This window comes from Brachycentrus maculatus, unplaced genomic scaffold, assembly GCF_059751285.1.
Source record: "Brachycentrus maculatus isolate JH-2025_06_01 unplaced genomic scaffold, ASM5975128v1 h1tg000031l, whole genome shotgun sequence".
NCBI classification, from domain to species: domain Eukaryota; kingdom Metazoa; phylum Arthropoda; class Insecta; order Trichoptera; family Brachycentridae; genus Brachycentrus; species Brachycentrus maculatus.
Genome location: NW_028280785.1, coordinates 1,943,297 through 1,963,314, shown reverse-complemented (window position 1 = coordinate 1,963,314; position 20,018 = coordinate 1,943,297). Strand labels below are relative to the sequence as shown.

The 20,018-nt window shown below is 31.4% G+C and overlaps 2 protein-coding genes across 2 annotated transcripts in view; both read right to left on the bottom strand.

Annotated features, from left to right (window-relative positions):
• gogo (thrombospondin-1 like protein golden goal) overlaps positions 1 to 20,018 on the bottom strand; it is a 288,203-nt gene that overhangs the window by 140,422 nt on the left and 127,763 nt on the right. The gene's annotated exons all lie outside the window — the stretch shown is intronic.
• On the bottom strand, positions 7,734 to 8,357 carry LOC148312871 (uncharacterized). The gene has a single exon (XM_088272652.1). The coding sequence runs from the start codon at positions 8,355 to 8,357 to the stop codon at positions 7,734 to 7,736; it is 624 nt and encodes a 207-aa protein (XP_088128778.1).

The following is a 20,018-nucleotide window of genomic DNA, read 5'->3' as shown; positions in this document are numbered from 1 at the left end:
ACACACTTGGTTTAATCTTCCTCCAGCTTCTTTATTTCCTCCTAGAAGTGATTTTCTCTGGGTTCTTAAAACTAACCCTTCACAGTTCTTATTCCCTCTTCGCTTGACCAAAACTCATTCTAATCAAGACTCTTCTGGGATCAAGATAGAGAAAATATAAACTCCAGAGAGATGAAAAAAGAGGAAAGAATTTTATTTGTATTTTGTCTCAGAAAAATATATTTACTTTTTTTCTATGTAATAATATGCTTTTCGTTCGAATAAAAGATTTGAACGGGTAAAATATGACAGAGTTGAGAAAGTTAAGGAAATGGTAATAAAAATTGCATTTGGTTTTTTACATAATATTAAAAACATATGTGACAAGTACACTACGGACCTACATTATAACACACACACTAACAATTTCTACAGTAAGCATCATACTTTTAAAGGATAAAATGTAAAGCGCTGTCTCAATCACATCAATTTCTGTAAGAAAGATTAGTGAATTTATTGTACATTAAGAGAACCTCAGTATTTAGATTTCTGTTCGCTTAACACGTAAACACTGTTTCGTTGTTTCTTAACAGAACCTGCTCGTATCTAACGTCCCAGGGTTAAAGGAGCTATTGAACTCTTATCACAGAATCGGACAGTTAATATGCACCAAACTTGACTTGAGGACACTTAACGATTGGTCAAAGTATAAATAGAGTTATCGGTTTGAAGAAAGCATCATTCAGCTTCACTTTACTTTACGTAAAGGTAGTCCAGTAAATAGTATCATCATGAAAGTTTTTGTGGTTGTAGTATTGTGCGGGTTGGCTTGCGTCGGGTCAGCTGAGCCTCCTCGGTTCAGGTCCAGCCGGCTGAGGTCCCGAGTGCTCTCCAGACAGGAGCTAGCTCCCGCCGAGGACTTGGCTCCTCCCCCGGCTGCAGATGCAGCTGCTCCGTACCCTCCAAGCGGCTGGAAGCCAGACGGTGAGACTCTGGAACTCCCCACTGAGACTGAAGCCCCAGTAGCGGAGTACGGCCCTCCGGCCACAGAGTACGGCCCCCCTACTGCAGCCCCTACTGCGGAGTACGGAGCCCCCGCGGCTCCCGAGGATGCCCCTGCTGACGAGCCTGAAGCGGAAGCGGTGATTCCTCTAGGACCCCAGAGCGGCCGCCTGAGATCTGCCTACCTCCTCCTGGTTCCTCCTTCTGCTCTCCAGAGAGTGCAGGTTGCCCCGCAGCGAGCGGCTCCCGCTAAACTCCGGAGAGCACGATTCTAGACACTTTATTATAGACCACGATTTTTTTCTATTATATTTCCATGGTTTTGTCATCCAACTGAATCGAAATTAATTAGATCGGTCGTAGACTTTATGAAAAGTTTTTCTTAATAAATTCTGTGATACATTTTAAATTATATATCGATAATTTGTAAAAGCAGAAGTAAAACGACACACAAAAATTGAATTTAATGAAATCGTAGAGAACGAAAAAAAATCTTTCATATTTAGTTACATATTTCCGATAACCATTTTTCCTAATACAAAAACTCGTGTTTTTTGTGCTTTTTACTGACCACTTGATTCAAATAAATACAATTTAATATCATTTCCAAATGAGACAATCGTAAATATTTTCTATATACAAATTACTCATGTATATTGTTTTATTATTTATGTATTCTGTTGTTCATGACATAATTTTTATTATGAACATTTATTTAACTGATTTAAAAATATTTGTTTTTTAATTTTCACGTTTTGATAATGTACAACTTTATTTGACTTTTTATGATTACTTTAATGATAATATAAGTGTGATTTTTTATTTTTTCTACGAAATTACGATACCCTGTTATAAACCAAAATAAAAGTATACCGAAACGAGTTATCTCTTATTATTATTATTTAGTCATATTACCTGTTTATTTCAACAAATTTTATCGTTTCACATTTTTCTAGAAAATGTTATATGTAAGAGGCTTAATATAATTTAACACTAAAGGCTATACTAGGAATCATTTACTAGTTATTGCTTTCCGTGGTACAAACGAAAGTTGCTGATTTGGAAATCTAATGTCACCTTTTTAAATCTTAAATCTGAACATGGTACATTTTAACATCAGAGAGAGAGAGAGAGAGAGAGAGAGAGGGCATAAAAAGAATATTTGCCTGATTTTTTAAATCACTTAAATATTTAAATCTTACAAACTTCTGTCGACAAAAAAAACTAACATGTAATACATGAATAAATAAAAAAAAAACAGATTATGCCTACAGCTAAGAAAAAATGTTATTTCTTTTATTCATATAACACATATAACGAAATATACAGAAAAAATGGTTTTATTATTCCTACTAGGAAGTAAGAAATACATTAAAATATTTGATCGCTGAAGCATTTTAACCCTTAATAACTAAACATTCATCTAACGGACTATGCAATTTAAAACGTGAAACTTAATCAAAAGTATTTATTAAAATTAGGAACCAGTTACATGGCACTTAAGTTTGGTTTATAATAATAATAATAAATAATAATAATAATAATAATAATTTGGAAAATTTGTATAATGCCATTTTCGTAAAATAATACCTCAAGGGCGCTTATTATGAATGAATATAAGAGACATTTAACAATAAATCACTATTCCGCATAGCTACTACATATTATGTCAATATTGTGCAATCGACAAATGGCATTGTACAAATAAAGTTTAGTTTTCTTGGGTTAAAGTCATCAGAATATTAACCATTATTTTTACAGGGATATATTAGCGTTTTTTTTTACAAAATTACTTCAATTTCATACTATTTTTTTGAGCCTAAGCGGCTTATTATCAAAAATACGTATCAAATTTTGGTAGAGTAGGTTCGAACCCAGGAATTCTGAATCAAGAGCCCGCGACAATAACCACAGGACCACAACCCGACACACTAAAGTGCCGCCATAGTGGTCGCATGCTTGTTTTGCCCTACTACTTAAGTGCCGCCGCTATGGCACCAAGAAAATAAAGTTTTAATACTGTTTTTTTTTTTAATATACGAGTAATTAAACCAGAATCATATGAGTACAACTGAATAGTTATCAAATTTGGAATTTTATCGAGTTGGCAGTATGCACATACAAAAAAAATCGATGCAAAGGGTTAATGTTGGTAATGTAAAAAACTTCGGGGGTCATATGGGACAACCCTGTTTATGAAATCAGAATTGAGCCACAAAGTTTAATTTTTTATGTTTTATTAAATTCACGATATACACCCATTATATTGCATTTGACGTCATTTAACCAAATAAAAAAAGAGAGTGATATTAAATTTATGAACTTTTTTTTCTCTAAAGTCTAAATATTCAAGAAAAATCAATAAATTTATTTGAATTATATTTGTCTCGATACAAAATAATGGCCATGTGGTTCGAAATGGGACTAGAATAAGACCAAGGAATACTTGGCATTATCAAGTACATATTGTAGTCATACAGGAGAAAGTGACCAAGTGCATTTTTTTACAAAAATGCGATCATTTACTATTTGATATCTTACTAGCTTAATATTGCCCTGAATAAATCCCAAATGATTTTAAACATGGAAGTATTGACTTGTTAAAAATGACTAACTGCATTGATGTTTATTTTCTTGCCAAACAAAAGTAACTTAAATGGCCCTCCTGAACATTTTACGTTTTGTTAGTTAGCCACTTTCTCCTGTACGACTGCGATATTTAAAATACTAGATGATTGGCAGGTCAGAAGTCAGAAAAATCGACGGGTATGTTTGAGCAGATGCAAATGTGGATGAGGCGAAGATTACTTGGAAAGACAGTATAGTTTGGCATTCTATTCTCTTTGCCTACTCCTGGAGAGAAGCGGCATAGTGGTTAGATACTTATACGTTGGATGTCATATTTAATTAAGAAAGTAATCAATGAATTTTTTATTCGATTAATATTGATGTAAAATTTTTGAATAAATATAAAATTTATTCAATTACTTTAAGCACTGCGTAGATTTTACGATTCTGTTTATTGTTGAACATCTATATTGCCTGAATAATAACCCACTTGACTGATACCTGAAGCGCAAGAGTGATCATTTTACCTTCATATATATAATAAACGATCAAGATAACATTACTTCAATACAGTGCAGTGTTGTTTGCACTATTTGGTGCAGATAAGAGTAAAAAGAAAATGGAGACCGTATTTTCTATCGGGAAAGAAAAGTTCCACGATTACGTAGAAATTAATTGGTCATTTCCTAAATTAAATATGAAATCCAACGCATCATTTTCTCAGCCGAAATTTTGGCTAAATTGTTAAAAAATAACCTGTTAAAATTTTATATCGTACGTTTAACTCACTAACAGGCGCCGTAGCGCAGTCGGGTAAACGCTCGACTGCGAACTGGCATTGCGGGTTCGATTCCCGCTAATTGCATACTGAATTCAAGAAATATTAATTTCAATTGATCTAGGTGTTTGTAATGTATTTTTCACAAATACCTTCCCTTTTCTTACTATTCTACCTGCAGACAAGCTTTATTCCTTAAAAGAAAAAAGAAAAAAGAAATATGACGCCGCTTTTCCACAGTGGTAGGCAGAGAGAATATCAAATAATATGATCGTTAGAGAGTTGCACTCTTTTTGTCAACGCTTGGAATAAAGATGAACCTAATTTTGCTAAGTAAGGAAATATTTAAGGTATTTTTTTTAAATGATATTGTTCGCCATGAAAACAAAATGGCCTCTACATACTTATATGCATTTCATAGGTAGGTGCTCATTTTTTCCCCTTGAAGACGATCGAACATGTGTGTAAGATGATAAAGTAGAAGGCTATTAGAGACCTGATGATGAGAATCTCTTGACAGATCGACGAATCAGATGTCTACAAGGTGATATCCGGACCCCAATTTGCTTTGATATTCTCTCAAGCTTCTCTGCATTTACATATAATTTCAATGCTAATAAAAAGTTTTACACATAATATTTTTAATTTTCCTAGGGTATTTTTTATTTTATTTTTACAACCGAAACCAAAAAAAAATTCTATCGACAACAAAGCAAATCTCTGTACTTAAATTTCATCAATTGACTTGGCAGAAACAGTTGTGATATTTTTCTATTTATAATGAAATTTTTACTTGGTAAAAATTGAAGTGCTAATTATACTTCAACATTTCTTAAAATCTATTGTGATACGTGTTTCGATAAAATTTATTATCTGATTTATACTTTATTGTTTTAAATAAAATTGAAATTCTTTGTAAACAATATAGGACTTGCAAGTAAAAAATCATTCAATGAAAATTAGAAAATTTATCTCGATTCAATCAATTGTTTAATTTTTCTTAATACGACACATTTAAATGTATTACGTAAGTGTCTGAAATAAATATTTTATGTGCTATGCAAATTATTACTAGCGCATAATAGTTGCATAATATGAGGACTTACATGCATATTTTAATTGCTGTACATGCAATCAAAAATATTAATAATAAGGACAGTATCCTTCATCATACTCGAGTGACTTTATCAAGTAAACAACAAGCGTTATACCTTTCCAAGCGTGCAATATATAGCGTTGTCTCAATAACACTAACTCGGTTAAGAGAGATGGGTGTATTTGCATTTAGAGGAGCTCGGTAATTGGCTCTCCGTTCGTTTAACACGTAAACACTGTTTCGTTGTTTCCTAACAAAACCTTCTCGTATATAACATACCAGGGTCGAAGGAGCTTTTGAACTCTTATCACAGAATCGGACAGTTAATATGCACCAAACTTGACTTGAGGACACTTAACGATTGGTCAAAGTATAAATAGAGTTATCGCTTTGAGGAAAGCATCATTCAGCTTCGCTTTACTTTGGGTAAAGGTAGTCCAGTAATTAGTATCACAATGAAAGTGTTTGTGGTTGTAGTATTATGCGGGTTGGTTTGCGTCGGATCGGCTGAGCCTCCTCGGTTCAGGTCCAGCCGGCTGAGGTCCCGAGTGCTCTCCAGACAGGAGCTAGCTCCCGCCGAGGATTTGGCTCCTCCCCCGGCTACAGATACAGCTGCTCCGTACCCTCCGAGCGGCTGGAAGCCAGACGGTGAGACTCTGGAACTCCCCACTGAGACTGAAGCCCCAGTAGCGGAGTACGGCCCTCCGGCCACAGAGTACGGCCCCCCTACTGCAGCCCCTACTGCGGAGTACGGAGCCCCCGCGGCTCCCGAGGATGCCCCTGCTGACGAACCTGAAGCGGAAGCGGTGCTTCCTCTAGGACCCCAGAGCGGCCGCCTGAGATCTGCCTACCTCCTCCTGGTTCCTCCTTCCGCTCTCCAGAGGGTGCAGATCGCCCCGCAGCGAGCGGCTCCCGCTAAACTCCGGAGAGCACGATTCTAGACACCGCCAATAAACTTCTCCGGTTTACTCTTCCATTCGAATTCGAGAATTGTAATACTCTTATATACATCATTTTATGTAAGGTACTACGCAATTGTTTGCTCAATAAAAGATTATTTATTAAACATGAAAAATAAATATTACAAGTGTTACCTTCCACAAATTCTACAAAATTCTACAAATTTAATTATATCCTCTGATTGTAACGTTTTCTACATCATTACTTTTCGATACTATTTATATGTTTTCTTGTTATTTTTTATTTTTAATGTTTTTTTAATTATAAAATTATTTGAACGAATAAGTTGGTTTCATTTTTTAAAAAATATAAAGGTATAATATATGAGTAAACTTTTTTTTTTCATCCAATCTATTTTTAAAATAAATCACTTTTTAAACTATTTTAATAAAAGTATGCACCAACATTTTTCTGCAACAATCTCCAAACAAATTGTTTTAGCTTTCACTCATACTGATAGTAAAATAATATAAAAAAAATATTTACTCTCAGTTTGTATGCACAGTTTCCGAAAATCGTAAGCAAATTTTAAAACCAACATGTACAGAAAGGACCCCGTGTATGCCACCAGCAATAATCATTATATTAGCAAATTTCATTTGTAAAGTTCTAAATTTGCTGTTTTAAACTATAATATTTGAAAAACGTTCATGAAGAAATACTTAATTAATATGTATTGACATAATTAAATTGAATTTTTAAAACGTATCAATTATTTACTCTCGAGTATACTTGCTTTATCTGTTATGTATTTCATTCCTTTAGCCTCTACGTTTCCATAAAGTGTTTCAACATTTTAATTTTTATAACGTTATTCTGGACTGATACTTGAAGCATAAGACAGACCACTTTGTTTTTACATATTTATTTTTATTCGCTTTTTTTATTCATATTAAACTTAAGCTTTAAAACCCTGCCTTTTTTTGTATAAAACATATTTTGTCTAGCCTACTACTAGTCCGATGATGTCGGTAACAACGAAACACGGACGCTACTTAAATAAAATAAAGTTTGAAAATAAAGTAAGTTCTTCTTTTACGTTACAATCTATACAATTTCACCAAAAATTGGTTGTAAAAATCATACGTCTATGGTTTTTATTATTAAGTAAGAATATTCAATATTTATAAACGAGAAAGTAACGTTTTTTTACTGCATTCCCTATTTTTTTTTCTGTACAATACTTAATTTAAAAAATAAATATATAAAATTATTTTTGAACATAATGCTTTATTTTCATTTATTTTAAACGAAAAAAGTACTTAATAACAACATATAGCGATATTTTTTTCACAAATCTAGTTTCTTGATATAAATAAATAGTGTCTTCTTTAAAAATCTTGTATAAATTTACAAGATTTGAACGTATTGTGGTGAATACAGGATCAGCGGTCCACTAAGAGCTTGAGTTCCAACACTTTGGAGGCGAGAAGAGTACTGCTGTTTCGCTGGATCTGATGTCACACTGTATAAAATTCTTTGCAGTCTTGCATCAGGCAGAAGAACGTAGTATGCTCCTTGTTCATTCAGTGCTTGAGTTGCTGGAATAGTTTCAACCAAATTTGCATCGCTCTCAGCTCCAGACCCCTCAGTTTCAGGTGGAGGCGTTGTCGTTGCATCGGCGTCTCCTGAAGTCGTTGTCTCATCTGTTGTAGTCGTGTCTTCATCAGTAGTTGTTTCTTCATCAGATGGAGTGGTCGGAGGACCATATTCAGCTGCTGGAAGATATTCAGCAGCAGGAGTAGGAGAAGCTTTGATTCTAGGTGGCAATTCTAGTCGTTGTCCTGCTGGTTTCCATCCTGAGGGAGGGTATGGTCCACTTCTTGGAAGACCTTCTCCGGGCGTTGAAGGCTCCACATCAGATCCTGAAGCAGCTTCTCTTTTTGAAGATCGATATCTGTTTAGTCTATAACTCGGAGGTTCAGCGTTGATTGCTATCACAGCGAGACACAACATTAATACAAAACACTTCATAATTTTATCAATTTATTGACAGATTTGTAGTGGATTGGATAACTGCGAGTATATCGCAACGATTGAACTTATGATCTGAACTGATACTGTCTTAGTCGAAGATGATTCTTTTATATTATTGTTTGAGAAAAAAACCCTACGTGTTTTACAATAATTATGAGACTGGTTCCCAATATGGTAAGTATTGTTCCAGCAAGTCTATGTCTACCTTTTGTCTCGAGTGGTGGATGGCACTGGTAGAATATTGAGGAGCGCTGTGTATGCCCATATTACATATTTTGAAGGGAAACTCATTGTTCATGCGCTGATTATCGTGAATATTAAATTAAATCATAAGAGCAAACGGCTGACGGTTGACACACATGAGTTCACAGGTTTAAATTTAAAACGAAGTTTTTGCACGTTTCGTACTTGACCTCAAAGAGTCCCTTAATAAAAGAACAATAAACTGGAATTGTGACCTTATCCGATAACCAATTGCATTAATGAATGAAATGTAAAATATAAATAAACTTTAAGCATGAAAAAAAAAACATCAATATCCATCTTATATGAGTATTATGTATATTTATTTCTACCGTAATAACGTAAAAATACGATTTAGTAAAAAATAATAATTTTTACCGATACAATATTTTGTTGTCATTTGATTATAAATTGCAGATATATTTTTAAAATAAACGGTTATTTTTATGTCTCGCTTACCTAAATCACAATGAAAATTTTGATTATTTTTTTTGTAAATACAATGATTTAAAAACGTTTTAATTTGACCATCATGATTATCACTAACAAATCTATTTGAATAAAATGTATTAAAATATTTTTCAAAATATTAAATGTCCTTAAATATTTAAATATTTTTTCAAAACTTTAAATGTCCTTAAATCATTTATCGATTGCTTTAAAATGTTGTCACAACGTTGCATTCAGATACGCACATGTTTTTCTTTTCTTTCTTTTCCATTTAAGCAGACTGATACACAGCAACACGTTGCCAGATACAGATAGTTCATAAATAAATATACAGCTGAAAAAATCAGAACTAGATGATGTTGATAACATTTTAAATATTATATGAAATAGTAATTATTTTTAAAAATATAACACTTGTATATTATCACTTAAAGAGTTTTATTAAATTACACTAGATTAGTTTCGAAAACTAACGGATGTTTTCATCTACAGTTGAAATGTAAACCAGTAGTTTTACTTTTCAACTGAATATGGAAACGTCTGTTAGTTTTCGAAACTAATCGTGTGTAATGAGATAAAACTAGTTATATGGTATACGAGTGTTAATTTTTTTTAATTACAGTTAATGCCGAATCAATAAATAATATAAAATGGAAATATTATTTTAAGCGAAATATTCTTTCCGGATATTTCTAAAACGTTTTTTTGTCGAGTTCTTTATTTCTATTGTTTGAAATTTATCAAACTTTGAACATTTTCATCCCTGCCTAATCTGCGGATACTAAAATTTCAAACAAATTTCGTTCCACGAAATTCTTATAAGCGTTATTTTATGTTGGAAACATACAAATTCGTTTTATTCAGCAAAAAATTAATAGTAATATGATTCAAACGTTTGTGGTTGTGACATTTTTATGGAAGCAAACAGCTGCGGTAGGGAATTTTCATTCACACGTATAACACAAATAAATTCACTTCCCCACCCTATTAATAATAATTGCCGATATGTTGTTTGTATAGAAAATATTCATCGGGTTTGTAACATTACGAGAGCAAAGGCGTGAAATGTTCAAGTGTGAAATATAATTTAAAAAATATATATTTAATTTCATTTTCATTCGTGGTTCATAAACCAGTGATTTCCAAACTTTTCGGCAGCGTACCCTTATGGAAATATTTAATAATCATAATAAAAAAATGAAATGAAACATTTATTGTGCCTCCAAAACTATTTATTTTCGGCAACTAAATATATGTATATAAATGACAAAAACTCTAAATTATGATTAGATGATTAAATGTAGAAACAAAGTTGCTACGTTTGTATAATGCAGAGTCACCAATTTACTTTAAATATTTTACATATACTTTTGCTTTAAACATTTTATTGAAATAACAATTTAATTCTTAAATAACAGTTATGTTATGAATTTATATATTTAATGACTTTATTTACTTAAAAAACACAGTAAAAATTACGATTTGTATTTTTATAGTTTACTTTCATGTAAGCAATAGGGGCTTTACTATTTTTCATACAAAAATGTAAATTCATTAACATACAAAATTTTGAGTGTGTCCAAATACTTGTTCATAATTCTGGATTATCTCCGATTAGAAGCAATTATTTCCATAATGTTGACATCTTAACATAGATGAAGAAGAATATAGAAGTGTGGGCATTTACAAGGCTTACGACCGTAAGCCCTATATTTGCCCAGACTTTCATATTCCTCTTCATTTATGTTGAAATGTAAAAATTATGTAAATAATTCATTAACATTTCTATATGAATCTGCATTTTATGTAATTAAATAACAACAATATATTTCTTTTCCACATTTTTGACTAGTGGCGTTAGTTTAAATATAAATATTTCGCAAAATTACTCAAGTAACAACTTGAAAACTCTACTAAATGAAGGCTTATTCCATATACATAGTTTTCTCATAATATATACATGTATTTTTAATTAATTCAATGAATTACCGTTTGAGGTTCATGAAGTTGAAGGTTTTCATTTGTAAATTCCTTGAAACTGTTTATTCGTCACCAAATAGGACCATTATTTCATCACACGTGACGACACTAAGGTCCTATAATATTGTTCATAAATTGTGACGTGTGTGATACGTGCTACGAAATACAACCTACACATACAACGTAATATATTTCTTCATTTAATGAAAGGCATATAGACTGACCACGTTTTTCAATTAAAACTTGATGCAAAAAGTTTTTTTTAATGTTTATTTGTTAAAACCCTGACTGATTATTAGTTTTTTTGAAAGGTTGACGTTATCTTCAAAATTAATTTATCATTTCGAATGATGTGTTATTTGATCGACCCTTGAGTTTTTTATCTGCAAATAAATTGTTCTCGTCATACTTATACACGAAAATAATTAAAAATATGTTTATTCCTAAAGTTTAAGGTAAATAAATACCACTATTTCTCAATTATGCATTCAGCATCATGTGATGTTTGATAATGATAAAAAATCTATCAAAATTAGTATAACTATAGATTTTTAAGAAAAAGTGGAATTTACAGACAAAATCCATGGTAAAATTCATAATAAAATATAAATAAAAATTTTAATAAAAATATTAATAACAATAAAAATTCATAATAAAATATTTATTCATAAAATTTATTTCTAATTGCTTAAATTGTAAAAGTACAATTTAAAAAAATCAGAGTTTTCTCGTATTAGTGGTTTAATTTTGACAGATAATATTATAACAATAGGTGAATACAGATTTGTTTTTATAACCTATGTTATTAGCTGTTTATAAATTATTTTGTTACCGTGCTTTAATTTCATTCGGTTCACTATCTGTCGGTTAATTTTCCATCGACCAAATGTCCGAGAGTCGTATAAGTACCTACCTTTATAAAACGTTAGGTACCCTGATAGTATTGATTCAAATGATATACATTAAACTAATCGCGAAATATTCTAAATATAAAAATAATAATAAAACTCTTATCCGCACCCCAATAGTGCATCGGGCACTGCGTCACATAAACGCAGTGTTATCTTGATCGTTTACTCAAGAAGGAAAAGTGATCAGCCCTCCGCTTCAGGTACCAGTCCAGGGTAATATTGTATAAATATTTCAGTGAAAAAATCACTTATATTTATTTTAACCCCCCTGGGAATCGAACCCGGGACCTCCAGAACGGTAGCCAAACGTGCCGGTACACTGCGGAGGCGGACTAAATTTATAAAAATTTAATATTTTTATGATTTATTATTATTATTAGTTTTGATTATTAAAAATTATGTTTTTTTTCGAACACACAAAAAAATATTTCTATTAAAGAAGGAACATAACGATCGTAAAAACGTTTGCATAAAAATATGGAACCATTCTTCACTTTTTTGTATTGGGTATAATAAAACCACAAACTGAGGTCGTTTGTTTCAAGAGGTGTGTACAAAACTGTCTTCCTGCATGACTTTCACATTGAAAATATTGTTCAATAAAGATTTATTACAATAGTATGAAAAAAAATACTTGCCTGGTAATATTTTACCATTTTCCATTTGAAAATCCTCCAAAACATCAATCTTCAAATTCAATTTTGACGATAAATCTTTACAATACTTTATAAATGTAAAATGCTATGTAAGCAGTTTGTCATTAGGTTCTTTGACATAAATTACTGTTCTTACTATTGTCCCCTTACCTGTATCCAATGGTGCATAGGGCACTGCATCGTTTCGGTATATTGTTATTTTGATTGTTAAATACACGAAGACGGGATAATCGGTCCTGAGTAATAATGACTTACATTTATTTTTTGTTTGAATTAAATTTTGTGTCGGCTACTTTTCTGGAGGTCCCGGGTTCGATTCCCGGGGGGGTGTGTCAAATAAATATAAGTGATTTTTTAAGGCTAATATTTATTCAATACTACTGGTACCTGAAGCGGAGGGCTGTACACCTTTACTTCATGTGTAACACTGATAACACTGCGTTTATATGACGCAATACCCTATGTACCATCGGGGTACAGAAAAAGGTTTAAATTAATTTGGTAAATACCACTATTTCTTAAAATGTATTGTGACACTTGTTCCGATGCGTTCCGCTTTGGAAGATGAAAAGTGCATCGAATTACTTGTCAAATAGATTTTTAAGAAAGATTGGTATTTATTAAGCAAAACTTAAATTTAAAAAAAAATGTTTTTTTTAAACAATCCACTTGAGTTTAGTTGAGAACTTAAAACATTCTCCCTTAAATATAATTACAAATTTACCAAGTAAAATAAAGATTGAAATAATTTAAATATTATCACAAAGTGACTATCTAATCAATAAATGACTTATCTTTTGGAACTGCAGACAGTTGGTAGAATTCCAAATTGAATTGTTGGGTAATATATCCCAAATAAAACAAGGTTTTTCTTGGATTGAATTCTACATTATTATTATAAATGTAGAATTCAATCCAACAAAAACCTTGTTTTATTTTGGGCATATTACCCAGCAAATGACTTGTCAATGGTGAAGATATTTAAATTACCGAAGACAAATTCATCATTTTAAATACAATGTATTAATAACATATTCATCCTTATTTTTTTAAATTAAACATTCGAGTATTGAGTATTAAACATTTGAGTTGAGTATCGAATAATTACAGATGTTTTCATCTTCTGGTAAAAATGAAAACATAAATTTTAATTTGAACACTTTTAATTTTTACCAGAAGATGAAAACATCTGTAAGTGGTGTAAACTAGTCGTATATATAAATAAAACTCATTAAGTGGTATATTCAAGTGTTTAATTAAAAAAAAAAACAAATCAACATGTCATTCCACAACGTTAATGCGGAATCAATAAATAATATATTTATCCTTATTAGCAACGTAATATTTGGTAATTTGTAATTTTTCGTGGAGCACTCGCATAGGGTTACTAACAGAATATATTATATATAATAATAAAAATAAATAATAAAACCCTTATCCGCACCCCAATGGTGCATAGGGCACTGCGTCATATAACGCAGTGTTATCTTGATCGTTTACACATGAAGAAAAGGTGATCAGCCCTCCGCTTCAGGTACCAGTCCAGGGTAAAATTGAATAAATATTACAGTGAAAAAATCACTTATATTTATTTTACCCCCCTTGGGAATCGAACCCGGGACCTCTAGAACGGCAGCCGAGCGTGCTGACCATTACACTACGGAGGCAGACATAATTATATATAAGCAGAGTATTTCATGAACGAATTGAATTTTATTTACCAACTTAATGTCTACGTCAATTGAAAGTTTTCATTTTGGATTCTTATTCCAAACTGACAGTGACAAACTGACTACAACCCATGGATGTATGTACATGTATGTATTATAATCCTCTTTTACATGTTTGTATGCGTATCGTATTACATTGCGCTGTATAAAAGGGAAAACTATTCTATTTTTGACTTAGTGTGTCAGTAAAACCACTGGTATCGATAAAAGGCTTAACAATAGTAAAAACGCTTGTCTGAAAGTAGGTCTTATTAAAACGATTTATTACAAAAACGGGTTTTTAAAACATTTATTCTCAAATTTTAAATGTATTTGAAATTGGAAAATAAAAGATATTTCAAAATTATCTACGTTTATCTTCATTTAAAAAAATATGTCTCTTTCAGTATTTATATCTGCTGTTAAAATATGATACATCGCTCACTCCTTTCAAAAACGTCATATTTCAAAAATCGTCAATTTTCAGTTCTGTCAATGTTTTCAAAATGCCCAGAAAATGTACTATATCCCAGCAAAAGAGGCATATTTTAAACATAATATTTACCCGCCACAGGGCAGAAAGTGTTGTTTTTGCATTTTGAAGAAAAGGTATTGTTTAATTTTTTTATATTCTAATTATTTTTCAAATAAAGAAAAAACGTTCAGGTTTCACCTAAAAAGATCTGTTGCAAAGTAAAAAGTTCAAAAAGTGGCTTGATATTTATTTTTAATACATTTTATTATATTGTTAAACATAAAAAACGATCTCCTGAAAAATCAAGTTTTTTATATATGACGTTATGAAGGAGTGAGTGACATGTCCGTCTCCATGATATAGTGGTGAGCATATTAAGCTACTATGCTAGAAGTTCCGGGTTCCATTCCCAGAGGAGACAGACAAAATAAACATAGGTGTTTTTTTTTAAATCTTATATTACTTTAATGTTTCCCTGGAGAGCAGGCCTAATCACTTTAACGTCATACAATAAACGATCAAATAAGCATTGCAGTGCCCTAAGCACCACTACAGACAAGGGTCAGTAGTAGAAGTGGCTAATAATTCAACAACAAAAAATATATATTTTTCGATTTTCAATGTTTTACTTGTTTTTATAAATCTGTTGTTTAAACTTAACAGTATGACATAACTTTGTTTTAACAAAATGACTTCACTGGGAAAAAAAATTTAAAACCTAGCATTCAAGTTTAAATAAAATATTTTCATCATATTTATTTATTTCAAAATTGCTGCATATACCTTATGTATATATACACACACAAAAATTTAAACAACAATTACGCAAGACCACAAAAAACGTTGTGCATTTAAATACGATCATTTCAAAAGAGTATTCGGATTTCTTGGCGAAGAGCCAAATTCTGAATCCCGACCTTTGGTTCAATATGTTCAATTTCATTCCAAATTTATACATTTAAATCAAATTTTGGCAGAATAAAGAAAAAGATAAATGAAAATGTCCGTTCGTTCAAAATCTAAAACCTCCTAAAGTAATTCATCTTTTACATTAAAAATTTATTTTCAGTGTTTGCTATCGAATACGCGCGTGTTTCTATGTATCACAGGTAAAAACATGTATTTGTTTGAACTACAGAGCCATCTGTCGAACTCGAAGGCAACACACGAAAAACTAAACATTCCTTATGGTTGACTGCATGCTTCTTGACAGCTGTGGTTTTCATTTAATTTATTAAATGGATTTTGAACAATTTCATTGCTTCACAAGCATTGTGAGATTAAACATACGAAATATGTGCTTCCTATTCTCTATATTTTCCATTTAACCAGACTGAACCACAGTAACACATGGTCGGGTACAGCTAGTGTAAATGTTTATACATACATATATATATATATATATATATATATATATATATATATATATATATATATATATATATATATATATAAATATATATATATATATATATATATTTATATATATATATATATATATATATTTATATATATTTATATAAATATATATATATATATATACATATATATATATATATATATATATATATATAAAAACATATATATATATATATATATATATATATATATATATATATATATATATATATATATATATATATATATATATATATACAATATATATATATATATATATATATATATATATATATATATATATATATATAAATATATATATACATACATACACGCATAGCATACATCAAAAAGCTAACAAAATAACCATTAAAACGTTATTTACTGTCATTAAATCATTTTCTTCGTCATGACTTCAAATACCTAGCAAAAAGTGTAACGATCACTTATAACTGTATATTGGAAAAAATTTAATACTTTGCATCCTTATGATTCCCATCCAATACCTCCCAGAGTGATCTCAGTACCAACCCTCAATAAAATTTTATCTCTACAATTTTAATTTAATAACCGCTAATGATTGCCTTTTATACGTTAATTATAAGGTGGATTGCGTGGTCAAGCCTAGATTGGTGAAACAAAATACTCAAATTCGTAAAAGACTCAAAAATAAGTCTTGCAAATTTGCAGTATAAACTAAACATTATGTTTGTAGTTGACTTAGTAAATTTCATTTTTTCAATCCTACCTTCATCTTGTTTATTCCACGAGAAATAGAATCAGTCGATAAAGTACAACTACATGTTGCTATATATCAAAACTGTATGAACTCAAACATGACTCTAGATATTACAAGAGTCGCAGTAACTTGCTGTTACGTCCGTGATATAATAAACGCAGTAGGTTAGGTTAGGTAAGTTAGGTACGGTTGGGTTAGGTGAGTTCGAGCAGCAAATGGAATCCTAATACTTGTTCCAATTTTTACTTCGCGTGTGAGAAAATTTTTTATCAGGATATAAAATCCAACTCAGCGGGTTTATTAGAAGCGACACACTCGTACTGATACACTGAAATAGTGATACATACAAACAAACTACATATACATACACTGTGGCAAAAATATTTTTACTTGATATGTGGGCATTAAGATATTTCCACTTAAAATATAATGTACTATATACAAAATAAAAATGAAGTTACATTTTAAAATCTCAACAAAGATGATAAAGAATATGGAGTTTACAGAAATTACGATGTCTTATAGGCTAGTAAAGTGATCACTTTACACACGTATAACATTCGCCATTCTACAAATGATTGACAAACACACTACTCAAAGTTTTGGAATTCCTACATTATGTATATCATAAATCTCATGAAAATCATCTATGGTTGGTTGAAGAAAGTTTTCATTTAGCATTGACCCTTATATTTAAATGTATCCAAGATTCTAACTGGATTATTTTTCATACTGGGAAATGCCTGAAAAAATGATTTTCAATTTTTATGCAGCTTATAATTTTGACCAGATTATTTAATTAGCAAGGACACACCTAAAAATTGTGAATCGAAATGTTAGTTTGTTCAAAATTTCTAATCTCTTAGAGGGATTTGCCGATTGCTTTGAAAATTTGCCACAACGTTGCATTTGAAATCGCGCGTGTATTTTATATGTCTGTGGCGGATGTTTTTATCAGGAAATGATCATTTTAACACAATGGCAGCGTCTTCTATTGAGCGGAACAGTACAAACAAACCCAATACCGTTGCATCTATAACATTGCTTGTGCATTGATCGTATCGATTGCATTGATCGTAAGACCTGTAAATGCCCAACTTCCATTTTCCCATGTCAATAGACTAGTTCATCTATGTGAAAATACCAAAAAAAAATCCTTATATAATGAATTCATTTCGAAGCCAAAGATCTAGTGTTTATACATATTTTATTTTCATGATTTGCGTTTGTTTAGGTAATATTATTTTTAAAGTAATTCTTTTATCGGGGCCTACCTTAGCATATTGTGATTAAAAAGATCCTTTTTGCGCACCCTCCTGAACAGCGTTTAGCATTACAAAAATATGTCGGGTAAAACTGTTTTTACATAGCAATAAATCAAGATAGATGCCATTAATCTTAAAGGAGGGATGGTTCTGTTTGTCTGCCTTCATGTCCCGTAAAGAAATACATTCAGAGGACAAATAATCGTCATAAATAGCGAGGTTTCTTCACCAGACATCCGGTGGATCTCTCATCAAATTCGATTAAAGTCTTGCGACGTTTTTTGTTTGAAAAAAATAATGCCCGAAGCAATTAGCGTAACGGTTTTTTCATTCTCTGCCAAAATGGATATTTTTATGGTTCTACGAATGGGTACTCAACTGAATATGTTTTTAAAATATACTTTGTAACATCTGACGTTTGTCGTTATGCGTATGTTCATATGTATAATGTTTCAGGTATCACCCAAAATTGGGTGCTTTGCCAAAAAAAAAAAATATGTATAATGTTCACTCGTGTAATGTGTACCACGATTCATAGTAAAGAAAATTATATTCAATGCGGTCTCAAAATTGCATTAGGTTTAAGGCCCATACAAATAGATGTCTCTAGTGAAGTTCTAGTGATTCAAGAACAAGGTTTCTAAATTGGTTCATATATATAGAACTTCCAAGAATTTGAGTAGTGTGGTTGTCAATAATGGGTAGAATTGGTGAATGTTACACGTGTAAAGTGATCACTTAAACCACCCTATGACGGTCGTCAGCCCCGTAAATGCCCAGACTTCCATATTCTTCTTCATCTTTGATGAGATGTCAAAAAATAATATGAAAAATAGCTTTTATAATTGTAGATAATCCTGATTTGTGAACAAGTATTTGGACACACTCAAAATGCTGTAAATCAAGAATTTGTAAAACAAAAATTTAAACACTCTAAAAATACTGTAAAGTCGATCACATGTCGTAAAAACCTGTATATATTTCCTTCTGAAAAATCTTTTTCATCTCTTTTAATTTGTCTATGATACCTTTATATGGCATAAAGATTATTAGTAGGGAAAATATACATATCTGCTGAATTTCCAGTACGGCCTTCTAAAACCCTACCAGTCTCTTAGGTAAACGGCTCTGAACGTTAGAATTAACGGGTCAACATCGGGTATAATGTCGGGAAAACAAACATTTCTCATAAATATTTTGTGAGGCCATTAGACGGATGGCGCGGTCACATAATACAGTGACACAACTCAAATATGGCGTCACTCAAGCTGATGGGCATCATCATTTCTGGCCGTTGAGCCCGGGATAAACCCTCACTCAAAGGTCCTTACGACTTATCCGTTTGCCCTATCAAGAAGGACGTTTATCATCAAATAATAACGGAGGTTTTGTAGAATTATTACCGTTTGAATGACTTCCTGATTTCATCAAATTATTATGGTATTTATAAATCGGCGTTTAGTAAATAATAGCGGACTAGAATTTATGTACAACATTTTGAGTGTGTCCAAATACTTGTTCACAAAATCTGGATTATCTCCAATTACAGGAGTTATTTTCATATTATATTTCTTTACATCTCACCAATAGATGTCTCTAGTGAAGTTCTAGTGAGTCAAGAACAAGGTTTCTAAATTGGTTCATATATATAGAACTTCCAAGAATTTGGGTAGTGTGGTTGTCAATAATGGGTAGAATTGGTAAATGTTACACGTGTGTAAAGTGATCACTTAAACCAGCTTATGACGGTCGTCAGCCCCGTAAATGCCCAGACTTCCATATTCTTCTTCTTTTTTGATGAGAAAACAAAAAATAATTTGACTAGAATTTAA

Excerpts from the sequence above, each read along its gene's own strand:
- LOC148312871 (XM_088272652.1), bottom strand. The coding sequence starts at position 8,357 with ATGAAGTGTTTTGTATTAATGTTGTGTCTCGCTGTGATAGCAATCAAC.